Here is a 15506-nt window from a genome sequence, read left to right on the forward strand (position 1 = left end):
GTGATCAATACACGATTTCATTCCTGTGCTGTTTGTAACTACACTGGTAGCTTGACTAATAACCTGAACTAGGTTGCAGGTACTGGTTACAGTTTGAAGCTTTTTCTTGAGTGGGCAGCTTGATGAAAGCCAGTCAATATTTAAATCACCCAGAAACTATACCTCTCTGTTGATATCACATACAGTGCCTTCGGAAAGTATTCAAACCTCTTGACTTTTTCCACATTTTCTTACGTTACAGCCTTATTCTAAAATGGATTCAATTGTTTTTTTCCCCCTCAATCTAAACACAATCCCCCATAATGACAAAGCAAAAATAGGTTTTTAGACATTTTTGCTAATTTATAAAATCTCCCATTTACGTAAGTATTCAGACCCTTTACTCAGTACTTTGTTGAAGAACCTTTGGCAGCGATTACAGCACCGATTATTCTTAGGAATGATGCTATAAGCTTGGCACACCTGTATTTGGGGAGTTTCTCCCAATCTTCTCCGCAGATCCTCTCAAGCTCTGTCAGGTTGGATGGGGAGCGTTGCTGTACAGCTATTTTCAGGTCTCTCCAGAGATGTTAAATCGGGTTCAAGTCCGGGCTCTGGCTGGGCCACTCAAGTACATTGAGATACTTGTTCCGAAACCACTCCTGCGATGTCTTGGCTGTGTGCTTAGGGTCATTGTCCTGTTGAAAGGTGAACCATCGCCCCAGTCTGAGGTCCTGAGCTGGAGTAGGTTTTCATCAAGGATCTCCCTGTACTTTGCTCTGTTCATCTTTGCCTCGATCCTGACTAGTCTCCCAGTCCCTGCCGCTGAAAAATATCCCCACAGTATGATGCTGCCACCACCGTGCTTCACCGTAGAGATGGTGCCAGGTTTACAGAGCATTCAGGACAGAGAGTTCAATCTTGGTTTCATCAGACCAGAGAATCATGCTGTCATGTGCCTTTTGCTGAGTTACTTCCGTCTGGCCACTCTACCGTAAAGGCCTGATTGGTGGAGTGCTGCAGAGATGGTTGTCCACAAAGGAACTCTAGAGCTCTGTCAGTGTGACCATCAGGTTTTTGGTCACCTCCTTGACCAAGAGGCCCTTCTCCCCCTATTGCTCAGTTTGGCCGGGCGGCCAGCTCTAGGAAGAGTCTTGGTAGTTCCAAACATCTTCCATTTAAGAATGATGGATGCCACTGTGTTGTTGGGGACCTTCAATGCTGCATAAATGTTTTGGTACCATTCCCCAGATCTGTGCCTCAACACAATCCTGTCTTGGGGGTCTACGGACAATTCCTTCAACCTCATGGCTTGGTTTTTGCTCTGACATGCACTGTCAACTGTGGGACCTTACATAGAAAGGTATGTGGCTTTCCAAATCATGTCCAATCCATTGAATTTACCACAGGTGGATTCCAATCAAGTTGTAGAAACATCTCACAGGTGATCAATGGAAACAGGATGCTCCTGAGCTCAATTCAGAGTCTCATAGCAAAGAGGCTGAATACTTATGTTAATAAGGTATTTCTGTTTTGTATTTTTAACATATTCGCATAATTAAAAAAAAACTGTTTTCACATTATTGTATGTAGATAGCTAAGGGAAAAAATGTACTTTTTCAATTTTAGAATAAGGTTGTAACGTAAATAAAATGTGGAAAAAGTCAAGGGGTCTGAATACTATCAGAATGCACTGTACATTATCAAGCATTTCACATATGTTATCCAGATACTGACTGTTACTACTTGGTGGTCTATAGCAGCTTCCCACCAGAATTAAACTTTAGGTTAGGCAGATGAACCTGTAGTCATATTACTTCAACAGTATTTAACATGAGATCCTCTCTAATCGTTACAGGAATGTGGTTCTGAATATAAACAGCAACACCTCCACCATTGGCATTTCTGTATTTTCTGTAGATGTTATAACCATGTATTGTTACACCTGTATCATCAAAGGTATTATATAAGTACGTTTCAGATATTTTCAGAATATGAATGTCATCTGTTACTAGCAAGTTATTGATTTCATGAACCTTGTTTCTTTAGCTATACATGTTAACGTTGGCAATTTTGAGCACTATTCTGGGATGCTTGATTGTTTTCACTGCTTAACTGGAAAGCTTAGCAGAAGTAGGCATGCTCATGTTATTTATGTTAGTGTAGGGTGAGCTGCACACAGTGGACTTCCTACTAGGGCACACCACCTCAGTGGTAATAGTATAACTCTGGTTCATAGGCACATGACTACAGCATACAATAGCTGTAGGATCAGCAGAGGCTTTCAGGGCAGTTAGAGGGACATAAAATAGGTTACCTAAATTGTCTACCAATGACCCTAGGATAATGTTAATTTGCCTGAAGCATTATGACAACTCGGCGACACAATGATAGGGATTAACTGAGCTGGGCTTGGGTCATTGATAAGTCATTGTCTCAACGCAGCCTTATAATGCTGTAAAAGGATCTAGGAACCCAAATGATTTGGGTGGATCCCATCCTCCTTAAAAAATGGACCTTGTTTCCAGAGTGTATCAAAATTGTTAATACATTTTACACACACAGAGCTGCAATAGTCACGTAGCCAGTTATGGAGGGCTAAAAGTCTGCTGAACTATTCAATACCACGATTTAAGGAGGTCACATGGCCAGATATTATGGGGCGTTTGTTGGTGTCAAGCAGAGACCCAATTTTTTTTAATACATCTTCAGCTGTTCTGAGCTGCCCTTCATAATGTCATTGAATCTCACATAAACTAGGATAGACTCAATTTCATGATGCAGGTTTAAAATGTTTGGGAGCAGCTTATTTTTGTTGTGTACTCATGTTCACGGATAGCACAAAGTTTTTTCTCCAGGTACTGAGACATTTCTCAGCATTGAACTGCCCAATACAATGGCCACAAGAAGCAGGGTAGTGTACGCCCGCAGCTCCCGGCGATAGGTCCAGACATCCCACAGCAGGCAGAGCCCCGTTAGATCCTGAGAAAGGGAAAGGAGCCGAACTCGAAGCAGACACAGGCAGTCCCAGCGATGTAGGTGCAGTTAGATCAGGCACCAGGGTGGGGCAGCTATTCTTCATCTTGATCTGCTAATAAGTTATATGGACTCTAAATAATAGGGGTTGGCATTATTTTTTAATTATCTTCCTCTGTCCCCATACATACAACATCTGTAAGGTCCCTCAGTCAAGCACAGGTTCAACTGCAAAGACCAGGGAGGTTTTCGAAAGCCTCATAAAGAAGGGCAGCGATTGGTAGATGGATAACAACAACAAATCAGACATGGAATATTATCTTTAAGCATGGTCAAGTTAATAATTAGGATATGGATGATTGGATGTATTAAACCATCCAGACACATCAAAGATGCCATCTTCCTTCTGCACTGAGCTGCAGGATAAGAAGGAAACTACTTAGGGATGTCACAATGAATTGATTTTAAAACAGCTACTTCAATGGCTGTGACGGTAGAAAACTGAGGATGGATCAACAACATTGTAGTGGCTCCACAATAATGGCCTAAATGACAGAATGAAAAGAAGAATAGAAATATACAGAATAACATGCAGGTACTAAAGTAAATAAAAAATTAACTGCCTCATTATTTTTAAGCACGGTGGTGGCTGCATCATGGTGTGGGTATGCTTGACATCGGCAAAGGCTGGGTAGTTATTCAAGATGAAAAGAAAGAGGATAGACCTAAGTAGAGGCAAAATCCTAGAGGAAAACCTGTTTTAGCCTGCTTACAACAGACACTGGGAGAGGAATTCATCTTCTAGCATCTTTTTAACCTACAACACAAAGCCAAATCTACTCAGTGAATGTTCCTACGTAGCCAAGTTACAGTTTTGACTTAAATCTGCTTGAAAAGACTTGAAAATTGCTGTCTAGCCATGATCCCCAACACCTTGACAGAGCTTGAAGAATTTTGAAAAGAATAATGGGCAAATATAAGCTCTGATAAAACTTACCCAAGAAGACTCACAGCTGTAATCACAGCCAAAGGAGTTTTAACATGTATTGATTCAGGGGGGTGGATACTTATCTAATCAAGGTATATTAGTGTTTTATTTTCATTAATATCATTTTTTAAAATAATTTCTCTTCCACTTAGCGTATTTTGTGTAGATTGTTGGAAAAAAAGAACATTAAATCAATCCCACTTTGTAACACAATAAAATGTGAAGAAATCCTATGTGGGTGTAGACTTTCCATGGGCCCTGTACACTACCTTTCGATTACATTTGACATCCTGCAATTGAGACCTGGAGAAGACAGATGAGCTGAGTCATAATCACTTGACACAGCACACCCTTGACTTACTGTACTTGTCTGTTGTCTTGTTTGTATTTACAGTAGCCTACTTCCTCTTCATCTAAACCAGACCAGCACAAGCATGGTCAGACATTATTGATACAGAATAAATTATATGATATGGCTATGAGGAAGTTATGCGTCTTCAAAATAATAAAAGGGATTGAAGACGAACACTCAGAAAGGTCAAAGATTATATTGGGTTAACGCTGTTTACCGGTGTACAGTCCGCCGCAGAAACCCCGCGCTGGAATTTCCGCGGAGGGCGGACGTCACTGGTTACCACAGCTACAAAGTCATAATTATGGCTAAACCCCAGCCTATTTCTTGAATTAATCTTCTTAAAATCTGATTCGAAACCTAACCCTAACCACGCTGCTAACATTATACCTGACCCTGACCTTAAATTAAGACCAAAAAGCAAATTTTTGTTTTCATGAATTTGTACGATAGAGACAATTTTGACTTTGTGGCGGTGGTAACTAGTGATAAACCCGGAAGGCAAGAACAGTGCTATTCAAGGAGGAAGTTCAAACTCTCTGGAGTTTCTGAAAGCGGCGTGTTGACGCATGAAAATGTGTTCCTCTTTGCGTAAAAAGGCACATCGCCCCTGGACATGCAGCATTCATAACACACTTGTAGAGAAGCTTTTATCTAGTAGTTATCTCGTAGTTTTATCTAGTAGTTATTTCCGTTTATTTGATATTATTATTGCATTTACTTGACAACATGTCAGAAGTCTTCATTATAGATCTAATTCACTGTCGGTGTCCGCAGCACAGCTCGTGCGTGGAGAGACAAGTAAAAAGCGTCACAGGTAGGAGCGATGTCGGCTTTCAAATATATCTACTATTCGGACCACACGTTCAACGTTGTAATGCAAACGGCGAGAACAAGGTGTCTTTGCTGGAAACGTTTTTCAGTCAGAAGACAAACGTCCACATATTGGACTACACCACTGTTACGGAGTCTTGGTACCGTTTCAAACTAGCCGTGGACCAACTGGACTTGCGAACGGTTCGGGTCTTCACCTCAAAAAACAGGCGACCAATGTTTGAAGCATACATTGAGCAACTTTTCACGGAGGTGTATACATTTGAGTACATCACATCCAATGACCTCCCGTGCCCTGGTCATGTGCAATGCGACTCACCTTTAGCTCCACCTGTCAGTGAGGTCAGAGAGGAGGTCAGAAGCTTTCTACAGCAGTTACCTGCTAAAGGAGACGTCACCATACTGAGGTCCACTTTCATTTCAGGTAGGTGTGTGTGTAATACAGTATCTATTACTGTAGTGTAATATTATGCTGAATTATCTGAAGACTATCATTCAGCAACCAGTGAACAGTCCCTCCCTTCTTTCCTCTTCACCCCCTCTCCCCTCCCACCATACATACACCTCTTCTCTCTCAATTCAATGTAAGGGCTTTATTGGCATAGGAAACATGTTATCATTGCCAAAGCAAGTGAACTAGATAATAAACACAAGTGAAATAAACTATCAAAATTAACAGTAAACATTACACTCACTAAAGTTCCAAAATAATAAAGACATGACAATGTCATATTATGTGCAAATAGTTAAAGTACAAAAGGGAAAATAAATAAACATAAATATTGGTTGTATTTACAATGGTGTTTGTTCTTCACTGGTTGCCCTTTTCTTGTGGCAACAGGTCACAAATATTGCTGCTGTGATGGCACACTGTGGTATTTCACCCAATAGATATGGGAGTTTATCAAAATTGGTTTTGTTTTCTAATTCTTTGTGGATCTGTGTAATATGTGTCTCTAATATGGTCATACATTTGGCACGAGGTTAGGAAGTGCAGCTCAGTTTCCACCACATTTTGTGGGCAGTGTGCACATAAGCCTGTCTTCTCTTGAGAGCCAGGTCTGCTTACGGCAGCCTTTCTCAATAGCAAGGCTATGCTCACTGAGTCTGTACATAGTCAAAGCTTTCCTTCATTTTGGGTCAGTCACAGTGATCAGGTATTCTGCCACTGTGTACTCTCTGTTTAGGGCCAAATAGCATTTTAGTTTGCTCTTTTTTTGTTTGTTAATTCTTTCCTATGTGTCAAGTAATTATCTTTTTTGTTTTCTCATGATTTGGTTGGGATTAACACGACCATTTTGTGAATTCTTCTGCATGCAGAGTCTCAATTTGGTGTTTGTCACATTTTGTGAATTCTTGGTTGGTGAGCGAACCCCAAACCTCACAACCATAAAGGGCAATGATATTGATTCAAGTATTTTTAGCCAGATCCTAATTGGTACGTCAAATTTTATGTTCCTTTTGATAGCATAGAAGGCCCTTCTTGCCTTGTCTCTAGGCTCGTTCACAGCTTTGTTGAAGTTACCTGTAGCGCTGATGTTTAGGCCGAGGTATGTATAGTTTTTTGTGTGCTCTAGGGCAACGGTGTCTAGATGGAATTTGTATTTGTGGTCCTAGCAACTGGACCCTTTTTGGAACACTATTATTTTTGTCTTTCTGAGATTGACTTTCAGGGCCCAAGTCTGACAGAATCTGTACAGAAAATCTAGATGCTGCTGTAGGCCCTCCTTGGTTGGGGACAGAAGCACCAGATCATCAGCAAACAGTGACATTTGACTTCAGATTCTAGTAGGTTGAGGGCGGGTGCTGGAGACTGTTCTAGTTCCCTCGCCAATTCGTTGATATATATGTTGAAGAGGGTGGGGCTTAAGCTGCGTCCCTGTCTCACCCCATGGCCCTGTGGAAAGAAATGTGTGTGTTGTTTGCCAATTTTGTTTGTGTACATGGATTTAATAATGTCGTATGTTTTACCCCCAACACCACTTTCCATCAATTTGTATAGCAGACCCTCATGCCAAATTGAGTCAAAAGCTTTTTTGAAATCAACAAAGCATGAGAAGACTTTGCCTTTGTTTTGGTTTGTTTGTTTGTCAATTAGGGTGTGCAGGGTGAATACGTGGTCTGTCGTACGGTAATTTGGTAAAAAGCCAATTTGACATTTGCTTAGTACATTGCTTTCACTGAGGAAATGAATTAGTCTGCTGTTAATGATAATGCAGAGGATTTTCCCAAGGTTGCTCCCACAGTAGTTATTGAGGTCAAATTTGTCTCAACTTTTGTGGATTGGGGTGATTAGTCCTTGGTTCCAAATATTGGGGAAGATGCCAGGGCCAAGGATGATGGTAAAGAGTTTAAGTATAGCCATTTGGAATTTGTGGTCTGTATATTTGATCATTTCATTGAGGATACCATCAACACCACAGGCCTTTTTGGGTTGGAGGGTTTGTAATTTGGCCTGTAGTTCATTCAATGTAATTGAAGAATCCAGTGGGTTCTGGAAGACTTTAATAGTTGATTCTAAGATTTGTATTTGATCATGTATATGTTTTGCTGTTTGTTATATATAGAGACAAAAAGATTGGAGAAGAGGTTTATCCATACATCTCCGTTTTAAAAAAATAACTCTTTGTGTTGTTTGTTTAGAGTTTTCCAATTTTCCCAGAAGTGGTTAGATTGTTTGGATTCTTCAATTACATTGAGCTGATTTAGGTGGGCCTGGTCATAAAGGCTGTTCAATTCCAGGGTGGAGTGGTGTGCCAGGTAAACATTTGGTTTTGAGGCACAGTCACAGGAAATACTTGCGTTCTCTCTTCCTCGCTCTCTCCCCACTTTGTCTCTCTCTCTGTGTGTGTGTGTGTGTGTGTGTGTGTGTGTGTGTGTGTGTGTGTGTGTGTGTGTGTGTGTGTGTGTGTGTGTGTGTGTGTGTGTGTGTGTGTGTGTGTGTGTGTGTGTGTGTGTGTGTGTGTGTGTGTGTGTGTGTGTGTGCGCGCGCGCGCGTGTGTGTAGACTGTTTCTCCCATGGGTTCACCACACGTACAGGAGGTATTTCCTCCATCTCCACCCTCTCCTCTCTCAACCTGTTCAGTAGCTCCAGACGCAGAGACCCCAGGACCCTCGTAGCCGAGAACATCCGCAGACTAGCCCAAAAGGCTGGGTTCTACCCCCGACTCCTGCACCTGGTCAAGGTACCACAGCACAGCGAATAACATTCATGTAGCCTCTCTGGATGTAAGTGTAACACTGCCTCAAGAGGTCAACCAGAAGAAGACTGGCTACAGAGTGTGAACTATACTGTGACATGCGGAGGGTCTCTATTTTTTTCACGGGACTTCACACGCTTAACTTTATCTCCGAAGTTATAATCCCTTTTGGTCAAGTTTCCCCCACACAGCGGTGCAGGCCGAGCGTGTCGCTATAGTAAACGTCTCGAGTTGCACAAAAGGGAATGTAACGTTGCGGATAAAGTTCAGAATGACACAATTTCACGTGTACAACATCTAATGACCTACATCACTATACTGAGAGTGTATCCGTTTCTAAAAATACATATATTTTTTTTGAGATTTTGTTCATGTATTTTGCGTGCCCTAATACTGAACAACAAGCAATAAGGAAGTGAATCGCGGCTGGGGTAAGTTTCTCATAAACAACATAGGATGCATTTTCTCCGTTGTTTTTTTATGGAAGGACACTCTGGTAGGCCTACATTATGATCAAATAGCCACAGTAGCCTACTTGACCACTGTTAGTTTTAACTTAAAGGGTACAGCCTGTGTTCACGGTAAACATACGCCCGAAGTTGCACAGAATTTTCACAATGTTCAAGTTTGCACTCAGCAGACCTGAAATTAGCTGACGATGAACAAAAATTAGAGGAAACATTGGTCTGGACCCTTCTATAACAAGCCATTTACATAAAAAAAAAAGAGATTTACTTCAGACATAGGAAAATTCTCCTTGAATATTTACCACTGTAGCAGAAAAAAAGGCATTTTAAATAAATAGGAGAATGGTTCAATTAGAATTAATTATAGACCCCCCCAAAGTTGACTTTGTTGCATTTAGGGGCATTCATGTCTCATTCAGAGGGTCTGAGACCCCCCTGGGCCCCCCATAATATGCACTCTGACAGGCCACGCCTCTTAATAACCTGGTTCCTCTAGGTTTTTTCTGAGGTTCCTGCCTTTTAGGGAGTGTTTCTGTGCTTCTGCCTCTGCATTGCGTGCTCTTTGGGGTTTTAAGCTAGATATCTGTAAAGCACTTTGTGACAACTGCTGATGTAAAAAGGGCTTTATAAAATACATTTGATTGATTGAGGTCTAGACCGTTATGGCACAGGGAGGTAGTGCACGTGTCCTGTACATCGTGTAACACTCACTCCAGTGGGTTGTAGAAAACATCACTGACATCATTAAGTGGTTAATGCTGAATAGCTGTTTCTGCCAGGTGAACCACAGCAGTGACGTATGGGTGATGGGAAAGGAAGAGGAGCCACACGACTATGATGGCATCGTAACCAATCAGAGAGGTGTTGTCATAGCTGCGCCAGGAGCTGATTGCATGCCCCTCCTCTTCACTGACCCCGTGGCCAGGGTCATCGGAGTAGCTCACGCTGGTGAGACACACACATACACTTTAAGTACAAGACAGTATTAATATTCCGTAGAAAGATGTCTGCTGGTGCGTCATTATAAAGTGTTCCTTTGTGTTTCCCTCTCTCAGGATGGAAAGGAACCCTGATGGGTGTTGCCATGGCTACAGTCAACGCCATGGTGAGGGGATTCGGCAGCAGGGCGTGTGACGTCACCGTGGTGATCGGGCCGTCGGTGGGGGCCTGTTGCTTTACACTGGAGAGAGAGCAGGCTGCAGACTTCTACTCTATCCACCCTGACTGTGTTCCTGACATGGCCGAGACCAGGCCTCATGTCAACATACGACTAGCCACCAGGTTAGTTTGGCCAACTATACAACACATAGACAAATAGCACGTTCAAGCAGATCCCTTTTCTCAAACATCGTTGGTCACTGCCTTTCAAAGTGTTGCATTATGGGGATAAAAATTGTCCGACATGTCGACTGCATGAACTTTACAAAAATCTTGTGATCAAGTTTCTGCAGTTGCTCTTCACCAACTTCATCCTGCAGCCATCGCCTGAATTGTGGAAAGCTCTATTGTCAACCAATCATTTTTTTTGTTTTTACCCACGCAAACATGATCAAAGACATGACTGAAACAGGAAACATCTTTGTCACGATTCGTGTATACACTGGATATATACAAATGAATGTGATATTTGAGTCTCTCTGTCACTTATTGATTGTACAATGTACACGTATAGTATGCCAGTTTGTGAGTGTGCGATATGGGGGTTAGAAAGAAAAACTTTTCTAAAACAATGGCAACACTGCCATGTTGATCTGACCCTTGCTGTTGGAAAACCACATTAATATCTGACTTCCGGGCCTCCCGAGTGGCGCAGCGGTCTAAGGCACTACATATCTGGGTTCAATCCCGGGCTGTGTCGCAGCCGGCCGCGACTGGGAGACCCATAAGGCGACGCACAATTGGCCCAGCATCATCCGGGTTAGGGGAGGGTTTGGCCAGCCAGGATGTCCTTGTCCCACCCCTCTCTAGCGACTCCTGTGGCGGGCCGGGAGCATTAACACTGACACGGTCGCCAGTTGTACGGTGTTTCCTCCGACACATTGGTGCGGCTGGCTTCCGGGTTAAGTGAGCAGTTTGTCAAGAAGCAGTGTGGCTTGTCGTGTTTCGGAGGATGCATGGCTCTCGACCTCCCGTATAGGAGTTGCAGCAATGGGACAAGACTGTAACTACCAATTGGAAAGAAAAAGTAGTAAAAAAAATAATTTAACAAATATATAAATATCAGACTTCCGGCTATCGCAGTTGCACTTCACCCGACTTCGCTCCTCGACTTTCGTGTACATTCAGTTGCTTGAGCCTTACCACTCTTTCTCTGACGTAATGTCCTTAAATCACTAATAATAAAAAAAGCATTGACTCCCAGTTGAAATAACTCCACAGGGTCAATAATGAGGTCACTATGAGGTCAAACTATGATGTGGTTTTTATGATAGGTGCTGCTAGGCTGGAGAGTCGTCTGATTGATTTCCTATAGGGTGTTACCAGGTTACCGCTCTACCTGATTTACTACCATAGAGTCAGTTCCCCCCAGCCACTCATCTGATTGCAAAGACAAAGGTCATGCCCTGGGAGTGATCTCTGTGATTGGATACTGGTTGTGTAGGGTGATACTATTGAAATGATCATTAGTCCCATCAGGTTAATGGATTACCAATCTAACCAGCAGAATGATGGAGAGTCTAACTAAAGGGGCAGTATTTCTTCTGAACACAAATTTCACCCTTGGGGCATGCTGACCATGGAATAATTAAAGTAGAATAATCTACATTGTTTAGATCAGGGTTTCTTCTTTTCCTGTGTTTTTAAACCTCCACGTTCTCCATTCCAGAATACTTCTCCAGAGGGAAGGGGTCCTGCCTGAGCGTATCCATGATGACACAGTGACTGACAGGCCGAGCGTGACCCTGTGCACCTCCTGTCACCCTGAGGCCTTCTTCTCCCACGTCAGGGACGGGCTTGACTTCGGAACACAGATGGGCTTCCTGTGGATGGACGAAGCAGGAACTACTGACTGTTTCAGTAGTTCAGAACACTGAATTCATTTATGTACAGTACCAGTCAAAAGTTTTAGAACACCTACTCATTGCAGGGTTTTTCTTTATTCTGACTATTTTCTACATTGTAGAATAATAGTGAATACATCAAACCTATGAAATAACACATATGGAATCATGTAGTAATCAAAATGAATGATTGTCCCACTAAGCGCAAACCAGATGGGATGGCGTATCTCTGCGCCACTCGAATGCTGTGGTAGCCATGCTGGTTAAGTGTGCCTTAAATTCTAAATAAATCACTGACAGTGTCACGAGCAAAGCACCCCCACACCATCCCACATCCTCGTCCATGCTTCACGGTGGGAACCACACATGCAGAGATCATCCGTTCACCTACTCTGCGTCTCACAGAGACACGATGGTTTAACTTTAAAAGTTCTTGAAATTTTCCTCATTGACTGACTTTCATGTCTTAAAGTCATTATGGGTTGTCTTTTCTCTTTGCTTATTTGAGCTGTTCTTGACGTAATATGGACTTGGTCTTTTACCAAATAGGGCTATCTTCTGTATACCACCCCTACCTTGTCACAACACAACTGATTGGCTCAAACGAATTAAGATGGAAAGAAATTCCACAAATGAACAGGCACACCTGTTAATTGAAATGCATTCCAGGTGACTACCTCATGAAGCTGGTTGAGAGAATGCCAAGAGTGATTAAAGCTGTCGTCAAGGCAAAGGGTGGCTACTTTGAAGAATCTTACATATAACATATTTTGATTTGCTTAATACTTTTTTGGTTACTACATGATTCCCATGTGTTATTTCATCGTTTTGATGTCTTCACTATTATTCTACAATGTAGAAAATAGTCCAAATAAAGAAAAACCTTTGAATGAGTAGGTGTGTCCAAACATTTGACTGGTACTGTATATTAAATGCACATGTAGCCATATCTGTCTGTGGTAAAGTTGCATGCAACATAAAAGCGGTACATTCCAGATCTTTCCATGAATATTCACTTCATATGCAAACACTTATTCATACACAATGCATTATTGTGTTTGTGTGAGGATACAGTATTATTTTGGTGCCAATATTTTGGTTCCACAGAAATACAGTAGCAGGAAATCTGATATATCAAAAGGTGGCGATAGCTCCACCAAAATAATACTGTATCCTCACACAAATACAATAATGCATTGTTTGTTTATCTTTGTCTAAAGATCTCAGGAATCACATCTGTATGAATAGGCCATGTGGAGTGCACATAAATGAAAACCCAATATAGAACATTTGATTAAAAGAACCTCCATAGCAAGGCATATAAAGTCTATCTTGTATGATCTTGTATTTTAGTGTTTTATGAGGCCATGGTCTATTAAAACTACCGTTAAACACGTCTTCACTGCATTGTATAAGTTCCACACCAGCTACTTTAATTAAACCTGACTAATTAAGACCAACAGCTGTGCTTAATATGTCCTAATATAATAACCTAACCACACAGAGAGAGGGGAGAGACAGACAGAGGGGGGGACAGACACAGATAGGGGAGAGAGAGAGGGGGGGAGACAGACAGAGAGAGGGGGAGAGAGAGGGGGGGGACAGACACAGAGAGGGGGAGAGAGAGAGGGGGGGAGACAGACAGAGAGAGGGGGGGACAGACAGAGAGAGGGGGGAGACAGACAGAGAGAGGGGGGAGACAGACAGAGAGAGGGGGGAGACAGACAGAGAGAGGGGGGGAGACAGACAGAGAGAGGGGGGAGACAGACAGAGAGAGGGGGGAGACAGACAGAGAGAGGGGGGAGACAGACAGAGAGAGGGGGGGAGACAGACAGAGAGAGGGGGGAGACAGACAGAGAGAGGGGGGAGACAGACAGAGAGAGAGAGGGGGAGAGAGAGGGGGGGACAGACACAGAGAGGGGGAGAGAGAGAGGGGGGGAGACAGCCAGAGAGAGGGGAGAGACAAACAGAGAGGGGGGAGACAGACAGAGAGAGGGGGGAGACAGACAGAGAGAGGGGGGGACAGACAGACAGAGAGAGGGGGGAGACAGACAGAGAGAGGGGGGAGACAGACAGAGAGAGGGGGGAGACAGACAGAGAGAGGGGGGGAGACAGACAGAGAGAGGGGGGAGACAGACAGAGAGAGGGGGGAGACAGACAGAGAGAGAGGGGAGACAGACAGAGAGAGGGGGGAGACAGACAGAGAGAGGGGGGAGACAGACAGAGAGAGGGGGGGAGACAGACAGAGAGAGGGGGGAGACAGACAGAGAGAGGGGGGAGACAGACAGAGAGAGAGGGGAGACAGACAGAGAGAGGGCGGGAGACAGAGTGGACGGAATGCAGTATATATATTATAGGTAGTGTTGTTGCAGACATTGGGCGCTAGGGTGCAGTATTAGCTTTGTTATAAGCAGTAGGTCTGTTTTACTGGGAGAACGAGTCAAGACACTGGGGGATACAGGCCTCTAAACACGGTAGTGTCCTCACAATACCAGCAACCCTATGAACAGGTTCAGAACTGGTCTTAATGGCTTAGGTGTTGGACTGATCTATGTAAGGTTGAGAGTTTGAGTGCGAGCGGCCAGGTGGAGAGTTTAGCCAGGACAACATCAAGGGTTAGCACTGTGTGGTAAGTGCCAAGGGATCTCTAACAGTCTCTGAAAGTACACATACACACTCACACATAGTGGAGCTGGTAGATCTCAGATGACAGTGTGCGTTTGGGTGTGTCAGTGTAAATGATATTGGAGTCTTTCACACCATCATTCTGCCAGAACAGCACAGGAAGCCACAGCCTGAGAGGGTGAGACATATACACCCTTCCTGGGATCAACTGGTGTGTCTGTGTGACCCGATCAGGTTTTAGCCCCTGTGGTGTAATAGGACCTGTCGAGAACTTTACTCATTCATCTGCCAGTGTAATTACTGACTGCATCACCTCTGTCTGACTGACTGGACTGTTGTGACATGTATGTGTGTTGCATGTGTATGTGAATTCGTCAGTACCGTAGGAAGGAACACATTACTGCAGTACTTTGCAGATATCGGTGTTGCATGTTTGATTGTTTACGTTCAAATGAATGGAAGCCTCTGTTAGGAGAGACACTGTCAGGATTGCCCTGTCCTTGTGTCCCCAATCTTCTTCCTTCTGACTGAACTTACCCTCCCAACAGTACGTAGGAAACAAGCACTGACCTACAAATGAAACCATTGTTTTTTGGGGGGTGGCAGGGTAGGCTAACGATGGGCCAGTAACAGAAAGGTTTCTGGTTCATAATCCCCGAGACAATTTGGTGACAAATCTGTGTGTTTCCTTGAGCAAGGCACTTAACCCTAATTGCTCCTGTAAATCGCTCTGGATAAAAGCGCCTGCTAAATGACATAAATGTCAATTGTTTTGATACAAAGATTTGGTCCAATTTGATCCAGCAACAAAACAACTGTTTTCTCTGTTTATTACAGCCGTCACATCACATGTGAGAGTGAGGATATACACCTAACCTCACTACTTTGTCTGTCTGTAGAAAACAGTTCTGAGAAATGAACTAGCTGTAAAAAATTTCCATCTATGATCTAGGGTGTTTTGGGTCTCTCTCTCTGTCTGCAGATTTCTCTGTCTCTCTGTACCTCTGGGTCTGCAGATCATCATGAGACTGAGGGAAACTGGCTCTGGCTGTCACATGTGACAAGGAGGGGAGGGGAAAGAAA

The 15506-nt window shown here is 43.2% G+C and overlaps 1 protein-coding gene across 1 annotated transcript; it reads left to right on the forward strand.

The window, feature by feature from the left end:
• Positions 1–4832: 4832 nt before the first annotated feature.
• lacc1 (laccase (multicopper oxidoreductase) domain containing 1) lies at positions 4833–13258 on the forward strand. Its single transcript, XM_055878076.1, has 5 exons — positions 4833–5553; positions 8136–8314; positions 9576–9744; positions 9852–10077; positions 11624–13258. Exons 1-5 carry the CDS (start codon positions 5025–5027, stop codon positions 11829–11831), a joined length of 1311 nt encoding a protein of 436 aa, XP_055734051.1. The 5' UTR covers positions 4833–5024; the 3' UTR covers positions 11832–13258.
• Positions 13259–15506: the final 2248 nt, after the last annotated feature.

Source organism: Salvelinus fontinalis, chromosome 23 (genome assembly GCF_029448725.1).
Source record: "Salvelinus fontinalis isolate EN_2023a chromosome 23, ASM2944872v1, whole genome shotgun sequence".
Classification (NCBI taxonomy): domain Eukaryota; kingdom Metazoa; phylum Chordata; class Actinopteri; order Salmoniformes; family Salmonidae; genus Salvelinus; species Salvelinus fontinalis.